General features: G+C 40.2%; 1 protein-coding gene across 2 annotated transcripts; it reads left to right on the top strand.

Annotated features, from left to right (window-relative positions):
* Positions 1-839: 839 nt before the first annotated feature.
* On the top strand, positions 840-19,928 carry slc44a2 (solute carrier family 44 member 2 (CTL2 blood group)). 2 transcript variants are annotated; one of them, XM_073463059.1, is made up of 22 exons: positions 840-896; positions 7,748-7,796; positions 7,887-7,960; positions 8,685-8,769; positions 8,903-8,987; positions 9,089-9,208; positions 9,310-9,370; positions 9,482-9,608; positions 11,183-11,266; positions 11,565-11,677; positions 11,768-11,899; positions 11,977-12,076; positions 12,861-12,953; positions 13,335-13,419; positions 13,627-13,889; positions 14,062-14,156; positions 15,413-15,516; positions 15,607-15,680; positions 15,814-15,884; positions 15,992-16,080; positions 16,187-16,271; positions 18,917-19,928. In XM_073463059.1, exons 1-22 carry the CDS (start codon positions 860-862, stop codon positions 19,024-19,026), a joined length of 2,136 nt encoding a protein of 711 aa, XP_073319160.1. In that variant the 5' UTR covers positions 840-859; the 3' UTR covers positions 19,027-19,928. The 2 variants fall into 2 exon arrangements, with proteins under 2 accessions (XP_073319160.1, XP_073319169.1); XM_073463068.1 differs by lacking the exon at positions 840-896 and adding an exon at positions 5,305-5,480.
* The last annotated feature ends 6,448 nt before the right edge of the window (positions 19,929-26,376 follow it).

Raw genomic sequence — 26,376 nt, 5'->3', positions numbered from 1 at the left:
CCCTGCATCTAAAATTGTATTGAAGTCGATATACATAAAAGATTAATCACCAAAAGGTATCAAATGAAAAGTACTGTCAATGTTATCATTTTACACATATTACAGTATTGGATTGATGTAACTCAAGCATCGACATTAAATTGTGTATTTGGTAAATGTTTTGCCAACTTAGGCTAATTATATATATTATATCCTGCTTTGTACTAGTTTAATCTTTCAAAATGAATCATATTTTATGTGATGAATAACCCTTCAGCTATCTGGAAAAAAGAGCTACCAAATAAATACAGCAGAGAGCAATATTTCCCTCTCAACTGAAGTTGAGAAGAGGTATAACATACAAATACTAAAGTTATAGCTCTAAATTTGGCATCTAAATAGGCCTAGCACTATTTTTCCACCACTGCTGTGCTCTTGTCACTGGGTGTATTTTCTAACACAGTTACACAAAAATGTTAAAAACAACGCTCTTCAATTTAATCTCAATCATGAGAAGGAAAGCGGTGATGTTTACAGTGTTTCTGAACGCACTGAGTTCAGCATTAGACTTCAGCATTGCTCCTCACAAACACTCCTCACATTCCAGTAAAGTAGCGGCGAGACCGAATGGTTTTGTCCCGCTCAGGCGCGCTCTGATTGGCTGTGGCAGCTGTCAGTTAGCAGGTTCTGCTCTGTCATTGGCTGCCTCGGCTCTCCGTTAGCTGGGAAAGCTTCGTGCCTCAGTTTGGTTTGGGATGGTCTCTCTCTCTCCCTCTCTCTCTGAAGCGGTCTGTTATTGATGTTTCTTTCCTCGACATTTCCATGGTAACTGTCCTGTCTAAGGTCTGAACAGCAGCCAGGAGCCGAGCAGTGTGCGAGAATGGAGCTGGAGGAAAAAAACCCGGACCCTAAATTCGGTAAGAACAGCTTTATTCTGATGTTTTCTCCTCCATGTTTCCTTTTTCTTTAAACGGGCGAAGAAATGGAAACAATGACTGCGAGCGATGGGAGGGTGTGGACCTCACGGGTCTCGTGCGGCTCTGGAGCCATCCTCATCCTCCTCAGCCGGCTGTTTTTTCAGAGGAGTTCTCATCTTCAACCTCAGAGAAATGTATTGAATTACTCTCCAGTTTTTCATTTGACAACACACTGAATGAAGGCAACGTGCTGTAAATGGATGGTTGTATTCGGCTTGTTGGCCCTATGTTATCACTGCATTATAAACTATCCAGTTCCGCCTAGTTGTGTTGATTTATGGCTGCTATAACAGGGAAACTAGGTTATCATCCATTCAAACAAGGCTTGTCTCGACATGCTTATATTCATATTATATATTAAATTGGCTTCATATTCAGGTTATTTTATACAGTAGGAACACAGAAAAACAGGCCACACAGGGGAGGAGGAGTGGATAGTAGGCTATGTTTGGTTTATTGTGTTTTCCCTTGGGCTCAAGAACCAGTTGGTGTTTCGTAGATTCACATATGGAAATTTCATCCACACAAACACATGCACTTCACAGACATTCATCGCTTTTGTTCACACTGAATTCCTGCATGCACACATTATGGAGAAACCCATCCTCTATACCAGCTGAAGACATGACTCATCGCTGTTTATTATGTGTGTCACACATGCATCCTCTCCACTTGGCAACAACTTATCAGCCCACAGTTGCCCTGGTGTGGTCTTCTCATGTCTGGGCCGGGTTGTTGTTCCTATGGACTGTTGAGTCATGAAGTTTTCCCAACCAGTGTTATTCTTGCTTTAATACCCCATGTCACTGTTGTTACATGGGAGGACGGCCATAGAGCGCTTAGAAGCAGACCGCAGTCTCAACGCTGGTATTCCACTGGGAAGACAACACTAATGCTTTCTGACTGTGGAGTTGTTGCTTCTTTCACAATGTAAGATGCTCCCCACAGCCAACACCCACAATGTAAAGTGCTCATCCTCTCCACTCAATCCACGGCGCTCCCACTGTGGAGCATTTCCTCATAGCTTTCCTGTTACCATGTTAACTGCTCCTTTTCCTCGGCTCCCCTCCCCCATGAAGGCAGAAAGGTCAAAAAACACGGCCCTTTTAAACTGGATATAAAGGTTTATACGATGCAAACACACAATGCACATTCCAGCTCTGCAGAAGTCCAAAACAGCAGTTTTTATCAGCAGAGCTTGACCTGGTTGCCTGCTACCTGCACTTTACCTCTGTCAGTGAGGTGTACATGCAGGCAGGGAGGCAGGCTGCAGCCTGCACTGCCTGGATTATGTTCAGCCTTGTCTGTCCGACCCACTCAGCAGACTCAGTCAAGACGCTTCCAGTCAATATCAAGCTGGCAAACCCTCAGATGCATTGCCACACACACTGCATCTACACAGTGACACACAGCTGCTAAATGTTTCACAATGAGCGCTTTGGACTTGGGAAATCAGACAAATTCTCGCTGTTTGATCCGAGTACAGAGAGACAGTGATCGGAGCCAGTGGTTGTCAGTTTTTAAGGATTTATCTCTGCTAAAAGAGACTTTAATGTGTTTCCTCCTTCCTTTTTAAGAGCATGTAGGCCAATGACCTCATTAGTAGCTGCCAAACTGTAGTTTATTGAAGCAGTTACAGCAGTAAAACAGTTGTACATACAGTCATTTCTGTGACTCCAGCAAGTACAATAATCTTTATCTGCATGCCCTAAATACAAAGATAAAAATGTCAGGAAAAAGAGCAAATAATGTCTCACAATGTCTTCTTGCATGTACAGACAGACAGACACAGACACAGACACAGACAGACAGACACACACACACACACAAACACAGGGCCCACAAACCCATTAAGGTAGCCAGGGAAAGGTTCATCTGATAACCCCTCTGGGCCCATTAGTGAATCACATCAGTCATGACATCATCACTTCCTTTATCGCACACACTCACACACACATACACACACAATTGTGACTAGAAAAACGTATCATATTATCGGTGGATGCAGAGACTGTCTTATGCCACTTTGAGCATTTTTTTCTATTACATTTTTGTAAGTATGTCATGATCTTGTGATTTCCATGCTAAATGCAGACTGAGATCATCTGTTCCTGTGGGTTTTCAGCATCAGGGCACCTGCTGTATGTAATGACCTACCTGAGGAACCCAGTGCGAAACAAAACATCTGCAAATGTATACCTTTTTGAAACATCTCTTCCCTGAGTTGCTGCATTCACTGAGATTGACATCAGCAAGCTACTATCACATTAATTGTGTCAGTTAGATGAACAAACAGGACTATTTGCAATACATTTGGCTATCTTCACACAACCAATCTGCTGGAATGCTTTTCAGCACAATCAGTGATTGTTTTATGGCACAAAGCAGCAGCTCTAATAGAGCAGTGCCTCTGACACTCGCAGATGGTCCTCCTGATGGAAAAATCACTGTCAATGTTTATTCTCTTCAGTAAAGAGAAGAAGGAAATGTGTAGAAAACACGACGTGATGGTAGGGAGGGCGAGTACAACCAAACAGCAACAGCAAACCCTTTTAAGTCTTTATATAAATACTATGCAAACAATCAGTAATAGCCTTGTTTCTAACTGCAGCCAGAATACTAAACACCTCAGCACTTAGTGCCATGCTAATACACACAACTATAAATAGTGCTATTGTCTTAAAATAAAACACACAATATTCAGTGAATTAAATTAATTCAATTACACAGAAGATCTTGAAAAATACTACAGCACAGCCTTTTCAGAAGTAACTGTACAGGCAACGTTTTTTATCAACAACTCCTTATCGTAAAAACAACATACTGTTATTGCTGTAACTGTAAAGACCAATCAATGCATGGATATCATCAGCCCATTTTAGATTATATATGTTTGTTGCTCAGCAACAAGAATTTGCAGGAAAGAAACACCAAAGATGCATTTGAAACAATGTCTCCATTACAGAGTTTGTACATTCGAAATATCCCAAATAAAAGTGAGTTGTTGTCTTAATACTTTGTTTTTTGTATAGATTAAATAAATAAAATATTACTTGTAAATTAAGTGAGTTTAAGACAAGCTGGTATGGAAACCTTGTTACCTTTGGAGAGAGCCAGGCTAGCTGTTTTCCTTTGCTTCCAGCCTTTATACTAAGCCAACCTTCTCCTGCCTGTACCTTTATATTTAATCAACATACATACTGTATATGAGAGTTTATTTAGCCAGTAAGTCACATTAAGATTAGACTCTTTTACAAATGAGACCCAGCCCAGACTCATTTAAAATAGCTGCGTTAAGGATGTGACAAGACAATAACAACATCAAATCAAGTCGCAATAACAGCGGAAAGTAGAAAAATGCATTTTATATACAGTGTGTAGACATGGGAGCCATGTTTAGGCATGTGTGACGCACCTGCAGCTGGCAGTGACCACTTCCATTATTCCGCATTTAAATTAATTTAAAGATATTAAGGTTTCAAGTTTAAACTTGGCCTCTCTCAAAAATGCAATTTCTGTGGGGCTCCAATACAGGTCAAGGACACTGAGTTTCTTAAGAACAAGGTAGAGTTTGTATGTGCAAGGACACGGCACTGTGCATGTAACAGGCACGTATGTGTGGTCAATAGTTTGTATTTCACGCTATTGCATGCTGTCAGTCTGTCACATGGCGACGGAAGTGGGCGGACCAGATCACGGGCATGTTTCACCAGAGAACACGTAGGACGGTCTTATCTCTGTTGTACAGCTCACCCCCTTTTGTATGTCACGCACACATCATAACCAAATCATTGTCTTAACAGTGCATAAGGACATTTCAAGAAATCTTTGTCCATTGTTTAGCGAGTCACTGATGTGAAGTTTGCATAAAAAAGCACGGAACAAACTTGGAAATACAGCTAAAAGTAGAAACAGGAAGCTGTAGAAGGCCATACATCGCACTGGATGAGGGTTAAAGAGAAACTGTTTAATGGCAGTTTGCTGTATTTGTTGAGACAGTGATATTTTTTGAGTCATGTGACCACTGAGGTTAGGCTGCAGCTGCTCTGCGTGCAGTTGCACCCTGTTAAACAGCTGTAAGTAGCAGGAAATGGTGAAGAAAATTGATTTAATAGAATGAGTTTAAGCCCAAAATAATTGTTATGATGCCGGAGTGAAAGGCTGTTTTGATTACAGAACATGTCCCTCAATTTTGGCATCAGCAGGTTCACAGGCGCCACAAGTCTTTGTTGCTGTTAATGCTCCTCTCTCAATTCCCTCATCAGCAATGTTTTTACTGCAATTCCCCCGATGAGCCCTGAGCCAAGAGAGGGACCGAAGAGAGAAAGAGGGAATAGGAGGTGAAGGCAGAGCTATGAATACAGTGAAAGGAGGAAGTGAAGAGTTAGAAGTTAGTAGACGCACTATAAAGGAAGGAAGCGTAAAGAAACTGGCAAAACACAACAGACTAAGAAATCTACAAGACCGTCCATGACAGAAACTGAAGGAGAAATAACAACGGAATGACAAAATACGAAAGACAAGGTACTGTAACAGTCTGGATGTATGATGAAGTGGAGGCTCACAGCTGAGACAGATATACAATACTTTAAGGTCCATCGATGCCTTTTGTGGTGGTGCCAGTTGTGTGTGGGCAGCCTGCGTATATGTGTGTTTGTGTATAAGCAGTGTGTGGTGTTGCAGATATAACTGCATGTAGCACTGGGTGGGCACTGGGCTCGCCTCTCACTCCCACTTGGAGTCTGTGACAGAGCTTAAAGAAGAGTTTAATGATTCTTCATCGTGTGAATCGTCAAGAAGGCTGCGACAGACACTCACAGTAATGTGACAGGATGTGTGTTAACTCAGTCTGGTTTTCTCATAAGAGGATGTTGGTAGAGGAGGTTACGTTTACTGAACTCATAACTCAAGCTGATTTCCTGAGTAAAACATATTTAATTTGTAACTTTGAACATGAACGATAAGCACGTTCATTCCCCTCTGTTTGAATGTGTTGGCTCATGATGATCTCACTCTAGGCAGAGTGCACTTGGTGGATGTTTCTCCTCTGCCGTGTCTGAGGTGTTTCCATGGCGGCTGGTGATGTCCACAGGGAGCTCACCGTCCACAGGGAGCCATTTTGTTTGTTGCTAGGCATGACAGTCAGGCAGAAAAATCCTTTTGTTCTGGAGACTGTCCTTTCTTTGTCAATACACTTGAACTTGTTAATACACCCCACTGTAGATAGTGATAAAGCATTGCAAATATTAAATACTGTATGAATTAGTCAAGAAATTATTTGTTAGTGTGTGTAATCTGTGTGAAATAGCCAATTAGCCACTGCAACACAATAAGCACTTAAAAAGTACTGAAGGAAAAGTCCTAAAAAAAATGTTGTGGCTATTTTGCCTTTTTTATGTAATTGTGACAATATAATACTGCTTGAAATTGGTGATGGTGTGTAGAAATGTTGTAAAGTAGTTAATTACAAGACCAGAAAAAAAACGGTACCATAATCACATCATTTGCCATTTTAGACGTAAAGCACAATAAGCTATGTATAGTATGAAGGTAATTTGTACATATTTACACTTAACTTATTAGGAGATGCTCATAATATCCTTCACAATTTAGTATAATTTTATCATCATATCATTCAGTGCAGTGGTGTCATGATGGTAATTGTACAGTTTTTATCATTTCATAAAATTCAGTTCAAATTAGTCCAAATGAGTGATTCCAGGCATGACAGTCAGGCAGAAAAATCCTTTTGTTCTGGAGACTGTCCTTTCTTTGTCAATACACTTGAACTTGTTAATACACCCCACTGTAGATAGTGATAAAGCATTGCAAATATTAAATACTGTATGAATTAGTCAAGAAATTATTTGTTAGTGTGTGTAATCTGTGTGAAATAGCCAATTAGCCACTGCAACACAATAAGGACTTAAAAAGTACTGAAGGAAAAGTCCTAAAAAAAATTTTGTGGCTATTTTGCCTTTTTTATGTAATTGTGACAATATAATACTGCTTGAAATTGGTGATGGTGTGTAGAAATGTTGTAAAGTAGTTAATTACAAGACCAGAAAAAAAACAGTACCATAATCACATCATTTGCCATTTTAGACGTAAAGCACAATAAGCTATGTATAGTATGAAGGTAATTTGTACATATTTACACTTAACTTATTAGGAGATGCTCATAATATCCTTCACAATTTAGTATAATTTTATCATCATATCATTCAGTGCAGTGGTGTCATGATGGTAATTGTACAGTTTTTATCATTTCATAAAATTCAGTTCAAATTAGTCCAAATGAGTGATTCCAGGCCGTTTTAAAAAGAAACTAACATGATATCAAAATGATATGTAAAAAGAGTTTTATCTATTGGAGAAATATTTCTATAAAAAGTGTCCAATTCCAACGTCAGTATCAAAAAACAAGTGATTCAAGTATTAGGGATGGGTCATGATTTTTGAATACTCGAATAGTCAATATTCAATTAGAAAAATGTGAAAAATTCCATAGTTTCTTCCCTTGTTTTTACTGGCGCCTGGAAATACCGTGATAGCACCAAGTGTACCTGTAGTTGGTGGTTAATGGGCTTCCATTTAGGTCTTCAGTGGTTCTCTGAAAGAGTTCCTGAAGTGAAACCTCTAGTTATTGGTTCACAAGTCATAATGCATGTGTTATATAGTCATTGTCAGTCTGTGTCTTATAATTCAGGGGAGAAGTATACATCAATATATCTATGCAATAATTTATAGCAGGAGGCATTAACAAGCCTGTTGTCTCTTTTTATCCACAGGGGAGTCCAGGAAGTTTGACCCAAACTTCAAAGGGCCGATTCACAACAGGTGAGACGTGTATTTCAGTCACAGATCATAATTTGCTTCTTTCTGTAATACGGAACGCCAATAACAATATTCTGCCTCTCCTCTTTCCAGGGGCTGCACAGATATCCTCTGCTGTATCCTCTTCATCTTAGCCTTGCTGGGGTACTTTGCTGTGGGTATCCTCGGTAAGATTGATCCTCCATTACTACAATATGTACTGATTCTTGTAATATTGTGTAAATTATTTTTTCCGCGGTTTCTTAGATACAGTCCAACCTAGACACCAAGTACAATATTAACAGATAAAAAAAGAGAAATATAATGTAATATAATTCATTTGTGTACTACGTATCTGTTGATTTTAATGTTGTCTTTTATACCAAATAATTATGGTTATTGCTGATCCACGGACAATAAATAAGGACAAAAACAACATGAGACACCATCGTAATGAAGTCAAGATACCTGAGACGTTCGGTTAACTGGAGAAGAGTTATAAGATGTGTTTTATTTATCTTGCACTGAAGGTCACATTGTTCTGCACCTCCCTGTGTGTGTGTGTGTGTGTGTGTGTGTGTGTGTGTGTGTGTGTGTGTGTGCGTGCGTGCGTGCGTGCGTGCGTGCGTGTGTGTGTGCATGTGTTCTCCAAATAATAAATAGTTTACATATTGAAGACGAAATGCTTTGTCTGTCTGCTTTCCAAGAATGCAAACCTTTTTCAATGTCTGTACTGGCTAGAGTTTTATTTCTCATTTCTCATTTGAAATTTGAAATGTGTCAGAAAACATTTAGATTATTTAATTCAGTATTGATTGTAAGATCTGTTGATACAGAAGAGCACTATGTGTTATTGTTATTTTATCTGATGTCCGCTTTTGTTCTGAATGACTTGCATTCTTCTCCATGCAGCCTGGTCTCAGGGTGACCCCAGGAAAGTGATCTACCCCACAGACAGCAGGGGGCAGTTCTGCGGACAAGCTGGAACACCTCTGGAGTGAGTCACCTGACAATATGAACATGATGTCTACAGTATATGTGTCCTTGAAAACCTCTCACATGCAGATTATCGACATTTATCTATAATACAGACCAAATAATAGTTGTGTTTTACTGTTTTCACGCAACAGAAAGAAGCCACTTCTGTTCTACTTCAACATCCTGAAATGTGCCAGTCCTCTGGTGTTGCTGGAGTTCCAGTGTCCCACCACACAGGTCAGAAACCATATCTACTTATCTTTCATGGGCATTGCAACATTTCTCATTTCTAACGATCACATTAATTGACATGATTGTATATTGTTGTTTTTGTGCAGTTATGTGTGGAAAGTTGTCCTGACAGGCACCTGACACTGGTGAAAGCCAAGTTAGGCAACAAAGACGACCATGAATACTACAAGCAATACTGTAAGGATGGAGTGGACTTTACCAAACTGGTACGTATTAATTAATCATGTTACATACATGCTTAAATGTAAATTAAAGTATGACAAAGAATGTTTAAAAAGTACACTAAAGGCTGATTAACATGATTCAGAGTCCACCGGAGATCCTGAGGGACAGCTTGTGTCCGGCCATGCTGATGCCCAGTAAACCCTGTGAGTGAGAAGCTTTTTCTTCTCTCTCTCTCCTCATTTTACACCACAATACGAGCTGCTGTGTCTGTAGATCTGTTGTTCCATTAAACGGATCATCTCCTCCTTCCACAGTCACGCGTCGCTGCCTTCCTGCTTTGGGAACAATGAAAGGCGGGGTGGTGGTGGTGGGCAATGAAACCAGTTTTAATGATGGAGAGGGCAACAATATCAATGCCACGGACGTGCTGGAGGCATCCAAGTGAGTCTGTTTCACTGTATGCAAACATACATTTACACACAAAACATACTTATATCATAAGGAAGCCAATCAGTCTCTTTGTGTTGCACAATTTCAGAACTGTTTGACTGACACGCTGGTACAATCACATCAACCCTAAAAGTTGTAAAAGAAGCTCAACAAATAGCCATGAAATGTATGAAATTTCAAGGGGTCCCCTGAATGCTATCACTAATAACTTTTTGATATAATTAATGCTGAAAAGCTTAGATGATTAGTGATTGGCTATTTGACAGTCAATTTATCATTGTTAATTTAATCCAGTTGGGTTGTGGATTGTTGGCACAATCTTCTCGTGCTCTTGGAACTACTTTCTTTTTTTGACATTTTCATGTGATAATCACAAAAAATAGATTAATCAGTAGGAATGAAAACAGTTCTTACTTTTAACCACAAGAAAAATGCTTAATAAACCAGTTCAGGCTTGACACTTTCGACACACATCTTGCTATGCTGTGTCAGCTGACAGTTCCCCATCATATCTCTCTACACTGATTTGACGGCTCATGTAATGGTTTTACTCTCTCTATGCGCTGATGTGTTTTTGCTACATTGCTGCTTTGGTTTTGCTCTATTTGTATGCACCCTGAAGGGTCTATAGGTCAGGGTTTTCTATCAGCTTTATTCCCACTGGGAGAGGTTTCAACAATCCCTGCATTTGTTCCATTATTTATGTAAATAATATGTAGTTTCAAATTAAAAGTCGGCTTACCGGCTGTATGGTTTAACTACTTTTATATAGTGAACCTATTGCGGTATGCTTATATAGATTATTAACATTACGTGCTTTTGCATGTGTTATTTCCTGATGAATGTTAGCATCAACTAGCTAAAAATGCTGGTGCTCAGTGTGTTTAGCAAACACTGTTTATACTATAGTTAACCTAGCTAGCCACACTGTCCTCTCAATTGTCCCACTGAAGTTACATGCACACTGAAAAAACTGATTTAAGATTAAAGGAACAGCATTAGTGTTATAGTTCTTTCTACACACTTTTGTAATTATTTATCTAACTATGTCATTATTTCTTTTATGTTATTTAGCCTTTATTTAACCCAGTTACTCCCATTGAGATCACAGATCTCTTCTACAAGGGAGACCTTGACAAGAATGGCAGCAACACGGAGTTACAACAGTAAATTAACAGAAAACACAATCAAATACTCGAGATAAAATACTTGCACATACACAACATGGACTCAGTTGATTTTCACCACAGTTTTAAAGCTGTTCAGTGTTACAATATTCTGAAGTTTCAGTTCAGTCTGTAGATTGTTCCATGAAGTGGGTACCGAAAACCTAAAACCTTCTTCTCTCAATTCAGTACTGACTTTGGGAACAACAAATGACAAAATGTCAAGAGAACAAAGACTGTGATTTCCATATTTCAAGTTTAAAAGAGTTATTGATTCAGTTACAGGTTTATTAAACTTGACTGATAACCTTACTAAATTATGTTAGGTTCAGTTCTCCATACTTACTTAATTTTGGAGTGTTTTGTTTGTGGTTTGTGATTTGTTTCCTTCTGTTACAGGAAATCAAATGTGGTTGTTGAAGCTCGCCAGGTGGCCATGAGAATCTTTGAGGACTACACTCAGTCTTGGCACTGGATATTGCTGTGAGTCTGTCCTTTTTTTAGTAGTCACAGTAACAGAAATGTGTTGTGTAGAACTTCACAAGACAAAATCACCACTAAACAGATCCAGTCAGCCAACATACTGAAGCTGTCGAAACACACACAGTTATCATGGCTGTTAAATGTCCTCACTCAGTATATGAAAAGCATGACCGACTTTAACTAATTGATCACTTTGAAACCAGAAAAATGCACGACTTCCAAGATCACATGAAAAAGTGCTAAAAGGCTCCGCTCTTATGCTCAGTATGTTAAAACATTTGATGTGTCCACTCTGCAGTGGTCTGGTGATCGCCATGGTGGTCAGCTTGATTTTCATCGTCCTGCTACGATTCTTGGCCGGCATCATGGTCTGGGTCATGATTGTTTTGGTTATTCTAGTCATTGGATATGGTAAGTCTTCCGCCTCTGTAGATCATAAAGTTGTATCTGTTTGTTATACAATGAAAAACAACTATTTGAAATGTATATATTTTTTTTTAGGAATTTTCCACTGTTACATGGAGTTTGCGAGTTTGAAGGGAGAGCCAGGCGCTGACGTCACCATCCGTGACCTGGGCCTGCAGACGGACTTCTCTGTCTACCTGCAGATCAGACAGACTTGGCTGGCCTTCAGTACGCATAAACACACTTAATTCTTCAATTAGTCTCATATAAAATGCTGTTAATCTAATGCCTTCTCTGGTTTGCAGTGATCATTCTGGCTATTGTAGAGGTCATCATCATCCTGCTACTCATCTTCCTCAGAAAGAGGATCCTGATTGCCATCGCCCTCATCAAAGAGGCCAGCAGGTCAGTCTGAATCCCAGTATGGCATTGTGCAGCCTCTTTCCAATATGTCTTCTCAGCTAAGGGTACAAAAGTGACCAGACCCGTTCACATATTTTAAAGCCACCCTAATCAATATTTTTAACTTACAATGGATTTAGTGAACGTGTAATGTGAAAGGGGTCGCTCATCATGACAAACCCACGGAGATTTATCACCCAACTCTGCAGTTCCCCTCAGCTCCACGAAGCATTTTAACTTCTTTCAGCTCATTGTTTTGGTGTTATGGCCCACAGATTAACAGCTTTGGTTCAGTCTCATGGATCTTATCAACCTGGTTAACAGCTGTTGCAGGCAGATGTTTTCAGCCAACCCAGTAAAGTCTACCTGTTCAGCAAGAAAACGGCAGATAGACACAGTTAGCAACGAGCTTGTGAGCACAGTAGAGCTTTTAGCAGCTAAATAGCCAAATGTTAACCTCAGGAGTTGGTGGAGACCAAAACAGAGCTAAAATGAGGCTGAATATTGGACTTATATTCATCAGGTGGCCAGAAACATAACTCCAAAAGAATGCTAATGTTACTATGTTTCTGCTGGATGTGTAAATAGGCAGCTGTTAGCTAACACCTTTAGCATAACAACATTATATATTTGTCTTAATAATAGTTAGAAGCGCCCTTTAGTTCTTATACTTAAACATCAGAGTGCCAGGCTGTGTTTCTTTGTTTGGGGAACTTTATTCTACCTTTCGGAGAGTATTATACCCAAGCTTGTGACATAATGTTTCCATTGTTGTTTTCTTTTTCAGAGCCGTTGGGCATGTGATGTCATCACTTTTCTACCCACTGCTGACCTTTGCCCTCCTGGCCATTGTGATCGCTTACTGGGCCATCACGGCTGTGTATCCTTACTTTTGTTAAGATGGTGACCAAAGATGGGCAAAACATAAAAGTGTCACTTTATAGTTATGCACTGCTTTATTTTTTTCACTCTGCAAAAGAAAATAAAGACTCATTACCAGTCAATTTGAATGATCATCTACAGTATATTAATAACTCAATTAATCCATCAATTAAACATTCAATCCATCACATTTATATCACTTATCTTCTTCTGAAGGCTGTTGCAACATGTGCCTAATATTTATTATTCTTTCCTGCTTTATTTCTTGTTTGTGACATATTTTCATAAATGTACAAGTAAATGCAGATGAGTCTTGATTGTGACCTTTTCAGATATATCCTCCCTTTGTTGACATGACCTCCTTGACCCCTCTGACCAGTTTCTTGTCCACATCTAATGAGCAGGTGTACAAGGTGTTCAACAAGACTGATTGCGAGTACTCACGAGATACCTGCGACCCCAAGGTACGCTTTTAAATGTCACTGCCACAATATATTAACTGATTGAAGATGTGTTTGGGATTCAGCTAAAAAGCCTGCTCATATTTGACACCATTCAGGAAGAAACAGTTTGGTTATGTCACTGTTAACCTGGACAGCATCACACTTTCATCATGGTTTGCTGAATTAAAAAATCCCATCTTAAATTGTCTGGTCTGCTTCCTCCTCCAGACATTCAACACCTCCAATGTTTCAGCTCAGTGTCCTGATGCAGAGTGCCTGTTTGCCTTCTATGGTGGGGAGACCCTCTACCACAAATACCTCATCCTGTTCCAGTTCTACAATGTCTTCCTCTTCTTCTGGTGCGCCAACTTTGTGACAGCTCTGGGCCAGGTCACTCTGTCGGGGGCCTTCGCCTCGTATTACTGGGCCTTCAAGAAGCCTGAAGATATCCCAGCCTACCCCATCTTCGCCTCGCTGGGACGGGCCCTTCGGTTAGAGGCTGAATTTGTATTTGAATTTTGTGTCATGTGTGTCAGTGTATTTTCAAAACAAGCAAGTGGAAGTGAGGCATATGTTAGGTCAGTAGGTGGGTTACCCTCCCTGTGTGTTGGAGTAAATGTGTCTCATGCTCACAGTTGGCTTGTGTTTCCTCCTGCTGTCCAGATACCACACAGGCTCCCTGGCTTTTGGCTCTCTGATCCTGTCTTTGGTCCAGGTCATCAGGGTCCTTCTGGAGTACCTGGATCACAAATTGAAAGGTCAGAAGATTTAATTTCAGAATAGGATGACCGACCTATAAAATTACTTGGCTGTGCATCTTTATCATTATTATATGTTTATCAGTGTTTACATCATATGTTTACATGCCCTTTTTTTTTTTGTCCTATCACATTTTGTGTCACTGCATTTTTACTGCGTCTCTATGGAAACTCCATGGCGAGAAGCCGGGAGAACTCAAAAATGTATTTTGTGCAGGACAACACGGTTCTAATGCCAAAAATCATTATCAGATTTGATGGTGATGATCATTTCTATTTATTTATCCTTTAATCAAAAATAAAAACACAAACAAACCAGAATCGATACATACAACATTTTTCAAATGCCGAAAGTACCAATAATTAAAATAATAAGGGCTCCACATGCTATACATATTAAAATAATTAAAATTGTCAACCAATACATACAACCTTGCTTGTCCCTTCTAGCTGCTGGCTCTTCCTCCCGCAATTCATCTAATTTCACTGAATTTTAGTCATGTGACTGTCACTGTCAGCCTAGTGATTTTGGACTTCTCAGTTGCACCGAGGAGCACAGAATTAAATGTCTTATACAGGATCTGATTAGTGTGAATGGTTTTCTTTTAGCAAGATTTTAAATGAGACATGTAGAATAAATTGATTTTGAAGGAATATCACTGTTTTAAGCTTCGATTTGGTTACTTTTACTGATAGCAGCATTTGTAGTACATGTTTCGTTTAAAGACCATCTGAAATTTGAAAATTGTTGATTTCTCGCAATGAAAAACGTTTTAATTTTGGCCTTTTTTAAAAAAGAAAACATGCCTATGAATTGCATGTATAGTGCCAAAGGTCAGAAAAATGCACGTTAATGTATACTGCAATCATCAAAGACCTGGTTAAGATGCCTGGATGTGCTGATTGTCAATATGTAACAGTGGCAAATCATGCACAGTATTACTGCTATTGCATTGTCAACGTTTCTATATTTCCCCCGCTGACTTTGTCTTGTTTGCACCTTTCATACAGGTAACCTTTTCATACTTCTCATACCTCTTCACACGTTTTCATATAGCTCTGTGTATGTGCAGCAGCTTGCAGGTGCACAGAAATGTCTTTTCTGATATATTTATAGCAACAGGGATGCTAACAGAGGTGCATGTAACTTTAACCCAAGTACGACCACAGGCCATAATCAGGTTAATCTATGGTTTAAACACATCCAGTCATTGGTTCGTTCATGTAACTCTAACATTGTCACTCTCATCCTTCAGGTGCTCAGAACAAGTGTGCTAAATTCATGCTTAGCTGCATGAAGTGCTGCTTCTGGTGTCTGGAGAAATGTATCAAGTTTCTGAACAGAAATGCCTACATCATGGTGAGTTCTTGTAACAGGAAGCAGCTCACTCAGAGATGCTGATGCCTGGTGAGGTCTTAAAGTGATACATTTTTTGGTCTTTTTCTTCAGATTGCCATCTATGGAAAAAGTTTCTGCCCTTCAGCTCGAGATGCCTTTTTCCTTCTCATGAGGAACATTGTCAGGTAGGATTTCACTAGCTTATATTAATATCCACAAGCATAAGACTACTACAGGTATTCGACAAATCAAGCTATTCTTAGCCTAATTTAATTTGATATACTCTCGCGTTCTCTAACCGTGCCAAATTCAACACAGGGTGGCTGTTTTGGATAAAGTGACCGACTTCCTGCTGTTTCTTGGGAAGCTCCTCATCGTTGGAATTGTTGGTAGGAAAGCTTTTTATTTTTAGACCAAAATGTCTTTAAACTGGAGAGAGATCTGTCTGGATTTCTAATTTAAATCCACTAACTCACATCTTTTTTTTTCGGTACAGGGATTTTCTCTTTCTTCTTCTTCTCTGGAAAAATTAAAGCAGTGGAGGAGGCTGCTCCGTCTCTGAACTACTACTGGGTGCCAATTCTGGTGAGCGACAGTTATATGAGTATGATTTCATCCTTAGTTTTTGAGCTCACCTGTGGGCTCCGATGCCACAGCAGAGGTGTTGACGTATGTGATTTTCTTCACGTAGACGCTGGTAGTGGGATCCTACCTCATCGCCCATGGTTTCTTCAGTGTGTACGCCATGTGTGTGGACACACTTTTCCTCTGCTTCTGTGAGTATCATTACCTTCAGCCAGATCTCCTGCAGATCTCCTCTCTTCTTCCTGTTCTTCAAACACTCATACAACTGTGGGAAGCTGGGGTTTCTTCTTCCTGCAATGTTTCTGACTCATCTTCTCTTTTGTCTCATTTCTCCCTTTATTTTATTTTCAAACATTCCCTTTATTTCATGTTTTCATTTCCCCCTAATTTTCCATTAACCCAACCAAAACACTAAATAAACACTCACGCAAAAGGTGAGGACTTGGAAAGAAACGACGGCTCGTCTGAAAGGCCTTACTTCATGAGCCCCGAGCTGCATGAGATCCTCTCAAAAACAAAGAGGCTGGAGGAAGATGGCGATGCCGTTGAGCAGGTGGACTCTGCCAAGCAGGAAGACGAGGTGAAATTAGAGGAAGAGACCCCTCTTAACCATCAACAAGACGGAGAGATCCAACTGAAAGAGCAGACGGTGCTCAGGCAGGACAATGAGGAGGAGGAGCCTCTGAAGTCCAAGATGGATTCTGAAGGCAATGAGGAGGAGGAGCCTCTGAAGTCCAAGATAGATTCTGAAGAGCCCAAAGAGGAGAAAAATGAAGAACAAAAAGTAAGTGAGGCAGTGGAGGCTGAGAAGAAGGAAGAAGAAGAGGGAGAAAGAAAAGAGGTGAAAGAGGCTGCAGAGAAGCAGGAGTCAAAACCGGAGGAGAAGACAGAAGAGGCGGCGCCTCCAGCTCTGGAGACTGAGAAAGAGGAAACCGATGAAAAGAAAGAAGAAAAAGAGGAATCTAAGGAAGAAAATCCTCCCTCTGCACCACAGGAATAGATGTTAACAGTAATGTCAGGGCAAAAAAATGAGGCTTGGTGAACCTCAAAGAATGGAAGAACTGTACAACAACTTTGTGATATGGACGTGTTAAATGTGCGGCATACAACAAGCTAAAATTAAGGATGGCCTTGCTATGTGAGTGACGTCCAGCTGGAGAAGGTAGACATGTGAAGGTTGAAGCAGGTCAAAAGCCCAGTGCATCTCTGTAGCTTGAACAAAATGCTCTCTTGTGTTGGTTTTAGAACAGTGTTGGTTTTATATTGTGAAGATCTGTAGAACATTGTGAGTGCTGAACCTGTGCCTGATTGCTGTCACTAATAGTTATTGTCTTAATCCTGTTATGCACTACAGAACCACTAAGTACCGTGTTTACACTCAGAACAAACACATCTCAATCGATGGTGAATCTCTTTCACTGTTTACAATAATACCAGCTGACGCCAAAATGTTACAGACATATTTGATATACTGTATGAATATTGGATCTTGTTTTTCCTATGGAACTTGTATATATACAGTTGTGTATGTCTATTATGTATTTTTTGGCTTCGGTCTTGTAGAGATCCTCGCCAAGATGGGATCCCATGTATTGTATTGCCACCTACTTGCCTTGGTATTTCGGACTGGCGTAAGCGCTGTGATTGTGTCGCCATGACGCAGCCATCGTGACCTTTCTGCAGACCCCAACGGTTGTTTACTGATCTCCCCTGGTCTCGCTCTGTCCCTATCCCTCTGTCTCTCTTTCTCTCTAAGTGCTGCATGGTGTTGACAAGGCCTTCTGAATGCTCTCAACTAACCTCTCTGGATGCTTTTGTACCTCTTTTTCTTGTTTGTCACCTTGTGAAAGATGTAAGTTGATTTTCCACTGAAATTACTGATGACATTCCACATTTATTGGATGTAAATCTTAATTAAAGGTGATTGTATTTAATCAGAGTAGTTCTGTTATGGCTCTATACATGAGTTTGAAGGCGGTCTGGCGTTTGGAAGCAGGTGAGTTTTCATGTCCAACACAGTCAGCCAGTACTTGGATTTTGTCTTAAAGGGGCACTCCAACAATATTACATGTTGAATGTTACTTTTATTGTCATGGGAAGTGCTACTCAGCCTGACATCACTCAGTTGACTTCAGGTGATGATAATCCCAGGTTGAGCATTTGCTAGTGAACAAAGTGAAATGCATTTTGGGAAGCGTAGTGTTGTGGGTTTTTCTTACTTCACCCATGTTAGGGGCTAGAATCAGGATATCTCTGGCTTGCTGCATTGATTAAGAGGATTTTTAAATACACAAAGATATAGCAAGACGAAAAGAAAAGAAAAACAATTCTTTGTGACAAAAATGTCTCCTTCCTTATCCCTTTAAGTGTCCCAACCCCCAGGGTGGGAGTCTCTGATACAGACCGGTCTTTTATTTTATTTTATTTTATTAAAGAGTAATTTAACACGAAAACGGTGTGCTAACCTGTAGTGGTTTATCTTTCACCTTCCTGGAGTGATGTCCAGGTTTACTTCAGGACACCATGACATCACTGTTCTGTGTGGTGTCAAGTAGAACAAAGCACATTTCAGACCACACCCAACAGACTTGAACATTTCAACCCCAGGGGGCAGTAAAGCACTGCTTGTCAGCCTTGTGTTAAGTTACTCTTTAACTGTCTTCCTTCACTTCATGGAGTACCCCTTTAATTCTTAGACCTTAAAACAGATATAATGCTGTGATTATCTGAATAATAGATAGACAATGCATGAATACAAGAACAATGACATTACTGTTGAGTGTTAGCGTGATGTTGGGAAAATATAGTTCCTCAACTGCTTCTGTCCATGTCACAGTGGAGGATCTGGAGCGCAACGATGGATCAGCAGAGAGGCCGTACTTCATGTCGCAGAACCTGCTGTCCCTCCTGAAGAAGTCCAATGAAGAACCCAAATCTGTGGATTAGGTCACAGCTTTGTGTGTGTGTGTGTGTGTGTGTGTGTGTGTGTGTGTGTGTGTGTGTGTGTGGTGTCTTTAAATGACAAGGATTTACAGTGCCATTTCCTGTGCTACATAATGTATGTACAGTATGTTTGTGTCTTACTGCCAAATGGGATTAATTATGTTGTCTGTATGATATTATTCCTTTTGTATTTTCTTACGGAGTCTCAAACCTATCGACTCCCTTACGTTTCTCATCAAAGGTGATTTTATTACAGAAGGAATGTGGAAGCTCAAGTTACAGATAATAACTGTAGATAATTTAAGCATCGGTTTGCCTTAAAATTCTGTTGTTTTATTATTGTACTTTTCTGTCTTTTTGTCACTTTTTTGTGATTATTCTGTCATGCAGTTTACTTGGAAGCTAGAAGGGTCCAGTATAGTAAAGCTTTCTAGAGTAAAACTATGCTTTATCAGTCTAACTAAGCATATTGCACTGTTCAAATTGATTCACCAAAGCAGGGTTACTAAACTGCATGCAATTAAAAGCTCAGTATGATATCAAAGCCTTAAGAGATTACAAATGAACCAAGTGGTTTAACTTGGATTAGCATTCTTTATTTTTTAATACCTTTTTTGTTAAAACTCTCCACTGATTTTAAAACATATCCATGAATATTGTGCATATTTTGAGTCTGTAAAAGTTTTGCATTGCCTTTCATTTTTTTGTGAGCTAATAAATGTTTGTGTTGCCATATCAGTGTTCAAAGGAGAAACAGGACACTGCTTTTTAGGTTTATTTGGGTACAATGACATCTGGATTATTGCTTCTATCAGTGTTGTCCCTCTTAGGAGGAAATTGTTTAAGACTGACATACAACTTTTTTAATATGAAATAAAGTTATTCTTGAAGAATAAGCAAGGAAAGATTGACATATAAGAGCATTTAACATTTTAGATGTACTTTAACCTTTTTAACATAAATAAATTGTGTTCAAGTTTGTCATGACAAGGACACAAATTAGACCGAAGTTTTATTACGGAAAGTGTATGCAACACACGACCAAAATAGTCATAATGGCAATGTGTTACATATGGATGGCATTAATACATCTTTTCCATTTTTGCAAACCTCTTCAAGGACCCCACTTAGAGAACCACTGGTTAACAGTCATTTGGCAAACATGATATCAGCTATGAATGTGTAAAGTGGTCACAGTTTGGTGATACAGGCCTAGTAGCCATTGAAAGTTGACAATTTATCTCAAGCTGCTGTATTCTTTCTGTATTTGTCTATAAGGAAGCCTTTATATTTTACTTTTTTTACAGGAGAACAGTGGACTAGGGAGGGTTTTTTGTGTCTTTCTTTTAAAGTTGGCTGAGTGGTGTTTGTGAAAGAAGGAAATCTTTTGTAAATAAGAATATGACCCTGAGCCACTGCTGTTTCATACGAGTTACTTAGAAACCTTCAGCCTCGCTTTGGGGTAACAGGCAACAGGTGTCTGTTTGGGTCAAGCTTACCTGACGAAGGGAACAGACAGGAGTCTCTGCTAACTGTGTAAAACACCAACAAAACAAACATGTCGTTCAGTTCCAGCTCAATTAAACCTCCGCTACATGACCAGATAACGGAGATGAAGCGTAAGTGGGTAAGTTTGTTTAAAAGTAGTCTGGCCGTTGATTTCAGTTTATGCTGGATTATTGACTATCTGACTGGCAGACCACCGTATGTGCGCTTACAACACTGTGTGTCAGAACACAGAGTGGTCAGCAACACCGGGGCCCCACAGGGGACTGTCCTCTCCCTTCCTCTTCACCCTCTACACCACGGACTTCAACTACTGCACAGAGACCTGTCATCTCCACACGTTCTCGGATGACTCAGCAATAGTTGGATGTATCAGTGAGGGTGCTGAGGATGAGTACAGGACTACTGTGGACAACTTTGTCACATGGTGTGAGCGGAACCATCTACAGCTCTAAGTGACAAAGACCAAGGAACTGGTTGTGGACCTGAGGAGGACCAAGGTGCCGTTGACCGCTGTTTCCATCCAGGGGGTCAGTGTGGACATTGTGGAAGATTAAGTATCTGGGAGTCCACATTGATAATAAGCTCGACTGGGTAAAGAACACTAACGCCCTCTACAGGAAGGGACAGAGTCGTCTCTATTTTCTGAGACAGCTGAGGTCCTTCAACATCTGCCGGACTATGCTCAGGATGTTTTATGAGTCTGTGGTGGCCAGTGCTATCCTCTATGCTGCTGTGTGCTGGGCAGCAGGCTGAGGGTAGCGGACGCCAAAAGACTGAACAAACTAAACTGAGTGATGTGGGAGTGGAGCTGGACTCTCTGACGGTGGTGTCAAGAGAGGAGGATGCTGTCCAAGTTACATGTCATCTTGGACAATGGCTCCCATCCACTCCATGACATGGTGGTCAGGCACAGGAGTACATTCAGTACTAGACTGATCCCACCAAGATGCACCACAGAGCGCCACAGGAAATCATTCCTGCCTGTGGCTATCAAACTGTTCAACTCCTCGCTCTGAGTGTCAGACACTCTAAGTCAATAGGAGGACTCTGGACGCTTTGTTTCTCTCTGATGTGCAATAATTAAGACAAACAATGTGCAAAAACCCATATTCAGAAGGATGATTCACTCACCGCTGCTGCTATCACTAATGATACAAGTTAAATGTGTCACAAGTAAAGCAGCTACAACGGCTTTTAGGTTTGTATTCACCTGTGTTCTTTTCATTTTGATGCATACATACAACTTGCAAGTACAGATTCAGATACAATGTGCAAACATTTTTCTCTGTCTTTTCCTCTCTTCAAAATAAATGTACAGGTGAATATCATGACGGCATACAGTCATAACAAATTCACTGTTGTCATACTAAAATGTAGTCTGTCTCGCTGTGTTATCTCCCTTGTTTCCTACCTTTCCTCCCTCCATTTCCATCACTCCTTCCCTCTCTTCTTCCTGCCAGGCTGAGTTACAGCAGCTGGAGGAGCTGCTCTACAAGGAGCGCAAGGAGCAATATAGCCATCCACAGGAGAGAGGCTGAGGAGCAAAAGGCCCAGGCTGAAGGGGCTGATAGAAGGGTGAGAAACACATGGTGGTGTATGTACAATTTAGGGATATTATTGTAAGGTATGCTTTTATTTTGATGTTGTTCCCTCTCTTGATCGACTACTTTCTAACTAGTCATGTGCCCTTAAACATGCAAATGACATGAGGAAACATGACCATTAATGGGCCGACGACTATCAGTCCAAAAGCAGCCAATCACATTTTTGGTACAAATATAGTTTACTTCAAAACAGAGAAATTCTGTAGAGAACCTTGAATAACACGTTTTGCATCATTCTCAGGCTCAGAGAACAGCTATGCAATGATTTTGCAGCTTCTACTCTTTCTCTGTAGTTTTATCAGTGACAGACAGATGCTGGAGGAGGCTGAGCAGCAACTGCAGGCTCAGCAGCAGAGGTGTGACGCCGCTAAAGAGTGCCACGATTGTCTTGTTGAAGCCCTCAGTACTGTCCGAGCCAGGGTGGAGCACCTCGCCTACAAACTTCAACACATCACACTGGTAAATACAACCTCAACCATCATGATTTGTCCAACTGTAGTACAATCGACATTAATTATTCTTAATATGTGTTAATGTTCTTGGTTTTAATTTCCCTTTCTCTCAAAATTATTCCCTTTCTCTCCAGAGTGAGGACACAGCGGCTGAGGTGTCTCCAGACTCAGATGAGTATGAGCTGGAGCTGATGACTCAGTGCGAGCTGAAGTTGCAGACGCTGCACGAGGAACTGCAGGGAAAGGATCTGACGGCTCTTATGAAAGAGATGGAGGAGGAGGAGGCGAGTGGAAGCTCCACAACACTCATCCAGCATCGCAGTGGGTTGAAGCACAGGTTGGGGTTTTGGATAGATTTTGCAGAGGTAGTCCTCGTAAACTGACTCAGAAGGCTTGTCTCCAGTTTTAGTGACTTTTACAGTAGTATTCCCCCAATAGGAAGCTCACACAAACTCGATTAAAGTGCTTCTACCCTTACATTCTTTGATCATTAAAAAAATAGTTTGTGTAATTTCAAAAGACAAATGAAATAACTAACAGTTGCCTCTGTGAGGGAGCCTTGATCTTTCAATCATAAATGCAGTTCTGGCAAAGAGCATGTTGGGTCTCTTGCCACAAAGGAACACAGCATGGCAGAGCATGTATGTAAGTGTGCCGCTGTGCTTGCATAACGTATCTGAATGGAAAGGCAGCCATTAGAGCCACCTGAAGTGTTTGTTCGTGATTACTAACGCTCGCAGCACCTTCTGTTTGAGGACATCGGGTATCAGAGTGTACCATAGGAAACACGTAACACTCTGTAGGCCATTTACTAATGACATTGACTATTTTACTCTCAGATCCATTTTTAGAAGGCATAATCTTTGGGACTGACGTACATCTGAGGTGATAATTTCAAAATCAGTGCAGCCTTGTTTGCTTGACTGGGACTATTAGAAACTGCTCGGCTGTCCTGGCCACACAACTGGCAGCTCGACCATAATGAAGTCTAAGAGAATTGGACCAACTCGACATCATACCTGTTACCAAAAGTGCCCCAATGCTAACGGTGTTTCACATGCTCCTCAGGTGGTCCTGTTTCCTGAGTTAGGAAATGTAAGTCTTAATGTGGAAACAACATGGACGCTACAAAGAGAACATCTAATCTAGATCACTCTACTTGGACACGGTTACAACCTGATACCATATTACAAATTACATACGGGCAAAAAATTATCATTTAGTAAAAATGTTCTTACCATCAACTAAACATTTACTGTCGTCCACCATGTTTCTACACATCGAAGTTAACAAGTGGCCGATACAAAAATCTTTGCCAACTTTCCGAGTTGTTGTTCCGTCTTCTGGGAGCTTCCTACATGAATTTTGAGTGAGCTGGGAGCCAAACACACACAAACACACTAATACAAGCACACAGTCCAAATCTGTCATTATCCCAAACTGTCGCTGTTTGTGTCTCAGAGGAGGAGAGCGAAGAGGACGAGGCTGACATCATCTCACAGGACGTGTTGATGCGTCAGTCTCAGCTCATCATTGACTCCAAGTCCAAGAAGAAGGGCAAGTTCTGATCCGACAGCCTCCACAGTCTCAAGACTTCAAGGAAATCAAATGATCTGAACTAAAAGCTGATTGAAGTGTAGAAGGAGCTTACTGTATTACTATATTACTATATTGACCATCCGAGTTTCCCCTTTGCTGTTTTGTCCATTTAATTCACCTCGACAATTATTATCAGCATTTTCTACAAAGAATCTCAGGTTTGGAAATATATTTTTAGACATGTTGAAAGACATTGTTGAATATTCATGACTAGACGTATTTGTACTTTACTGGTTACTTGTTGTATAAGTGAGTTTGTTTTGACAACAGTAATGTTCTCTGTCAGGTGTCATTGTTGCACCAACACTTGTTTCGCCGCCTCTTTTTCACAGTTCAGATTCCACCCTCTGCCTCATGTGAAACCAATAGGAACAATCAAACTTACACTTTTTACCATCTATTTTGTTCTTTTTCCTTTTTCTTTTTTCCACCATCAATGACTTTATAAGGACAAAGCAGGTCTCTCTGTCATTGTTCTGTTGATGGAAACCTGTCCTTTATGAATGTAATGGGGTTTTATCTTACACATGATGCACTGCAGGCTGCAGTTCACTGACAACCTGACCTTTATTTAATGGGTGAATCACATCAACACTATGCATTGTCCCAGTAAAAGATGTGATACAGAGCTGCATGTGTGAAGCCTAACCCAACACCTGAACCATCTGTGCTATGCTCAGCATCTCAAAAATGGTTCTGTCTCTTTGCTCAAAGGTTTTGTGGGTTATGGAGTCAGCTCTTGAATGTAAGGTGGATTGACTTGTTTTGTGCCCTGGTTATCTGCAAAACAGTAAATCTTCAGACAAACTGTCAGAGTTTAACCTCAACAATGTTTTCTGTCTCATCTTACTGCAGCTGCTGTGATGAAGAAACTCACAGAATATAACTAGACAGACAACTTTTGGCTGCCTGACCTATTGAACCTGTGTGTGTTTGTGTGTGTGTTCGTGCGTGCATGTGTGCGTGCTCAGTAAATTCCAGAGAAGGTTAAAATAACAGCAGTTATGTCATAAGAAGTATTGATGTTCAGTGTTGGTTCTTTCCTGTCAGTGTCTGATGTGTCCATTGCTGTCTAAAATCCACATTTTGTGTTTTTAGCTTGGGTCAATATAGAGGCAGATTTACAGCAGTTGTCTATTAGCCCACATTCAAAATATTTAAATCTGTCTGCATTCTTGACCCAGACAAATTACAATTATTCAGTCAGGTTTGTTATTTTTGAACAAATAAAAGCCAAAAGACAGTATTTAGATCAAGATAACCATTTTGGCTTGTGACTCCTAATGAAGTAATATCGACTTCTGAGTCCTTGTCACAGGTTATTCCCATAGTGTTGATGTGAGTTGTGAGAATTTCAACCGAAGTGATTTCTACTTCTCAGATTCTTTCATCTGAATTGTTTTTATTGTCCTTGAGGTTTAAATGTGTCTGGTATTTCATTAGAAGAAACTGACAGATTATAGAAATAATGATGGTTTTTTTTTGACCCTATGGGTGGTCCCAGTTACTGACTCGGGCCATTATCAGACACTAAAACTCTTCACTGATGTCTTTTGTGCAGGTAAAGACACACTGGTTAATGAAATTCTAGGCTCTGCCATCAATAATTGATTCAATAAATGTAACATGTGTAGGGACTATGTAAAGGGTCTAATCAAAAAATTTATTATTTTAGTTAATCAAAAAATGGAGCGCAGTTCCTAGATATGCCTTTTATAATGGAGAATAATTTGAAGCAATACTCCATGAAACTGATCCCCTATAGGTGTGATTACCAAAGTGTGGACCGTGGCCCACTGGTGGGCCGTGAAGATACTGCAGGTGGGCTGCGAGAGGTCAGTTACAATAAACAAATACATAAAGTTTGGTATCAGCAACAAGGGAATTAAATTACATGTTATTCTTCATTTATCTGACCTATTTCTCTGCGGTCTTACAACAACATTATTTAACTTGGGACCAGACTTTGACACATCTGAACGAGTCTTATATGGTGTCATTGTGTGGGAACTGTTACTGCATGTGTTGCATGTCGTGAAAACAAAATGCCAGTTTACAGATTGTTATGAGCATGGATTATTTATTTGCAATGCATTACCTATTACTGTTGAATTACTGTTGCTGTATATGAAATTTAAAAAAAATACTCCATTTTACATATTAAAAAAGCTTGGGCAGGCCCCAGAAGA

Source organism: Pagrus major, chromosome 1 (assembly GCF_040436345.1).
Source record: "Pagrus major chromosome 1, Pma_NU_1.0".
Classification (NCBI taxonomy): domain Eukaryota; kingdom Metazoa; phylum Chordata; class Actinopteri; order Spariformes; family Sparidae; genus Pagrus; species Pagrus major.
This window is presented reverse-complemented; position numbering and strand designations above follow the sequence as displayed.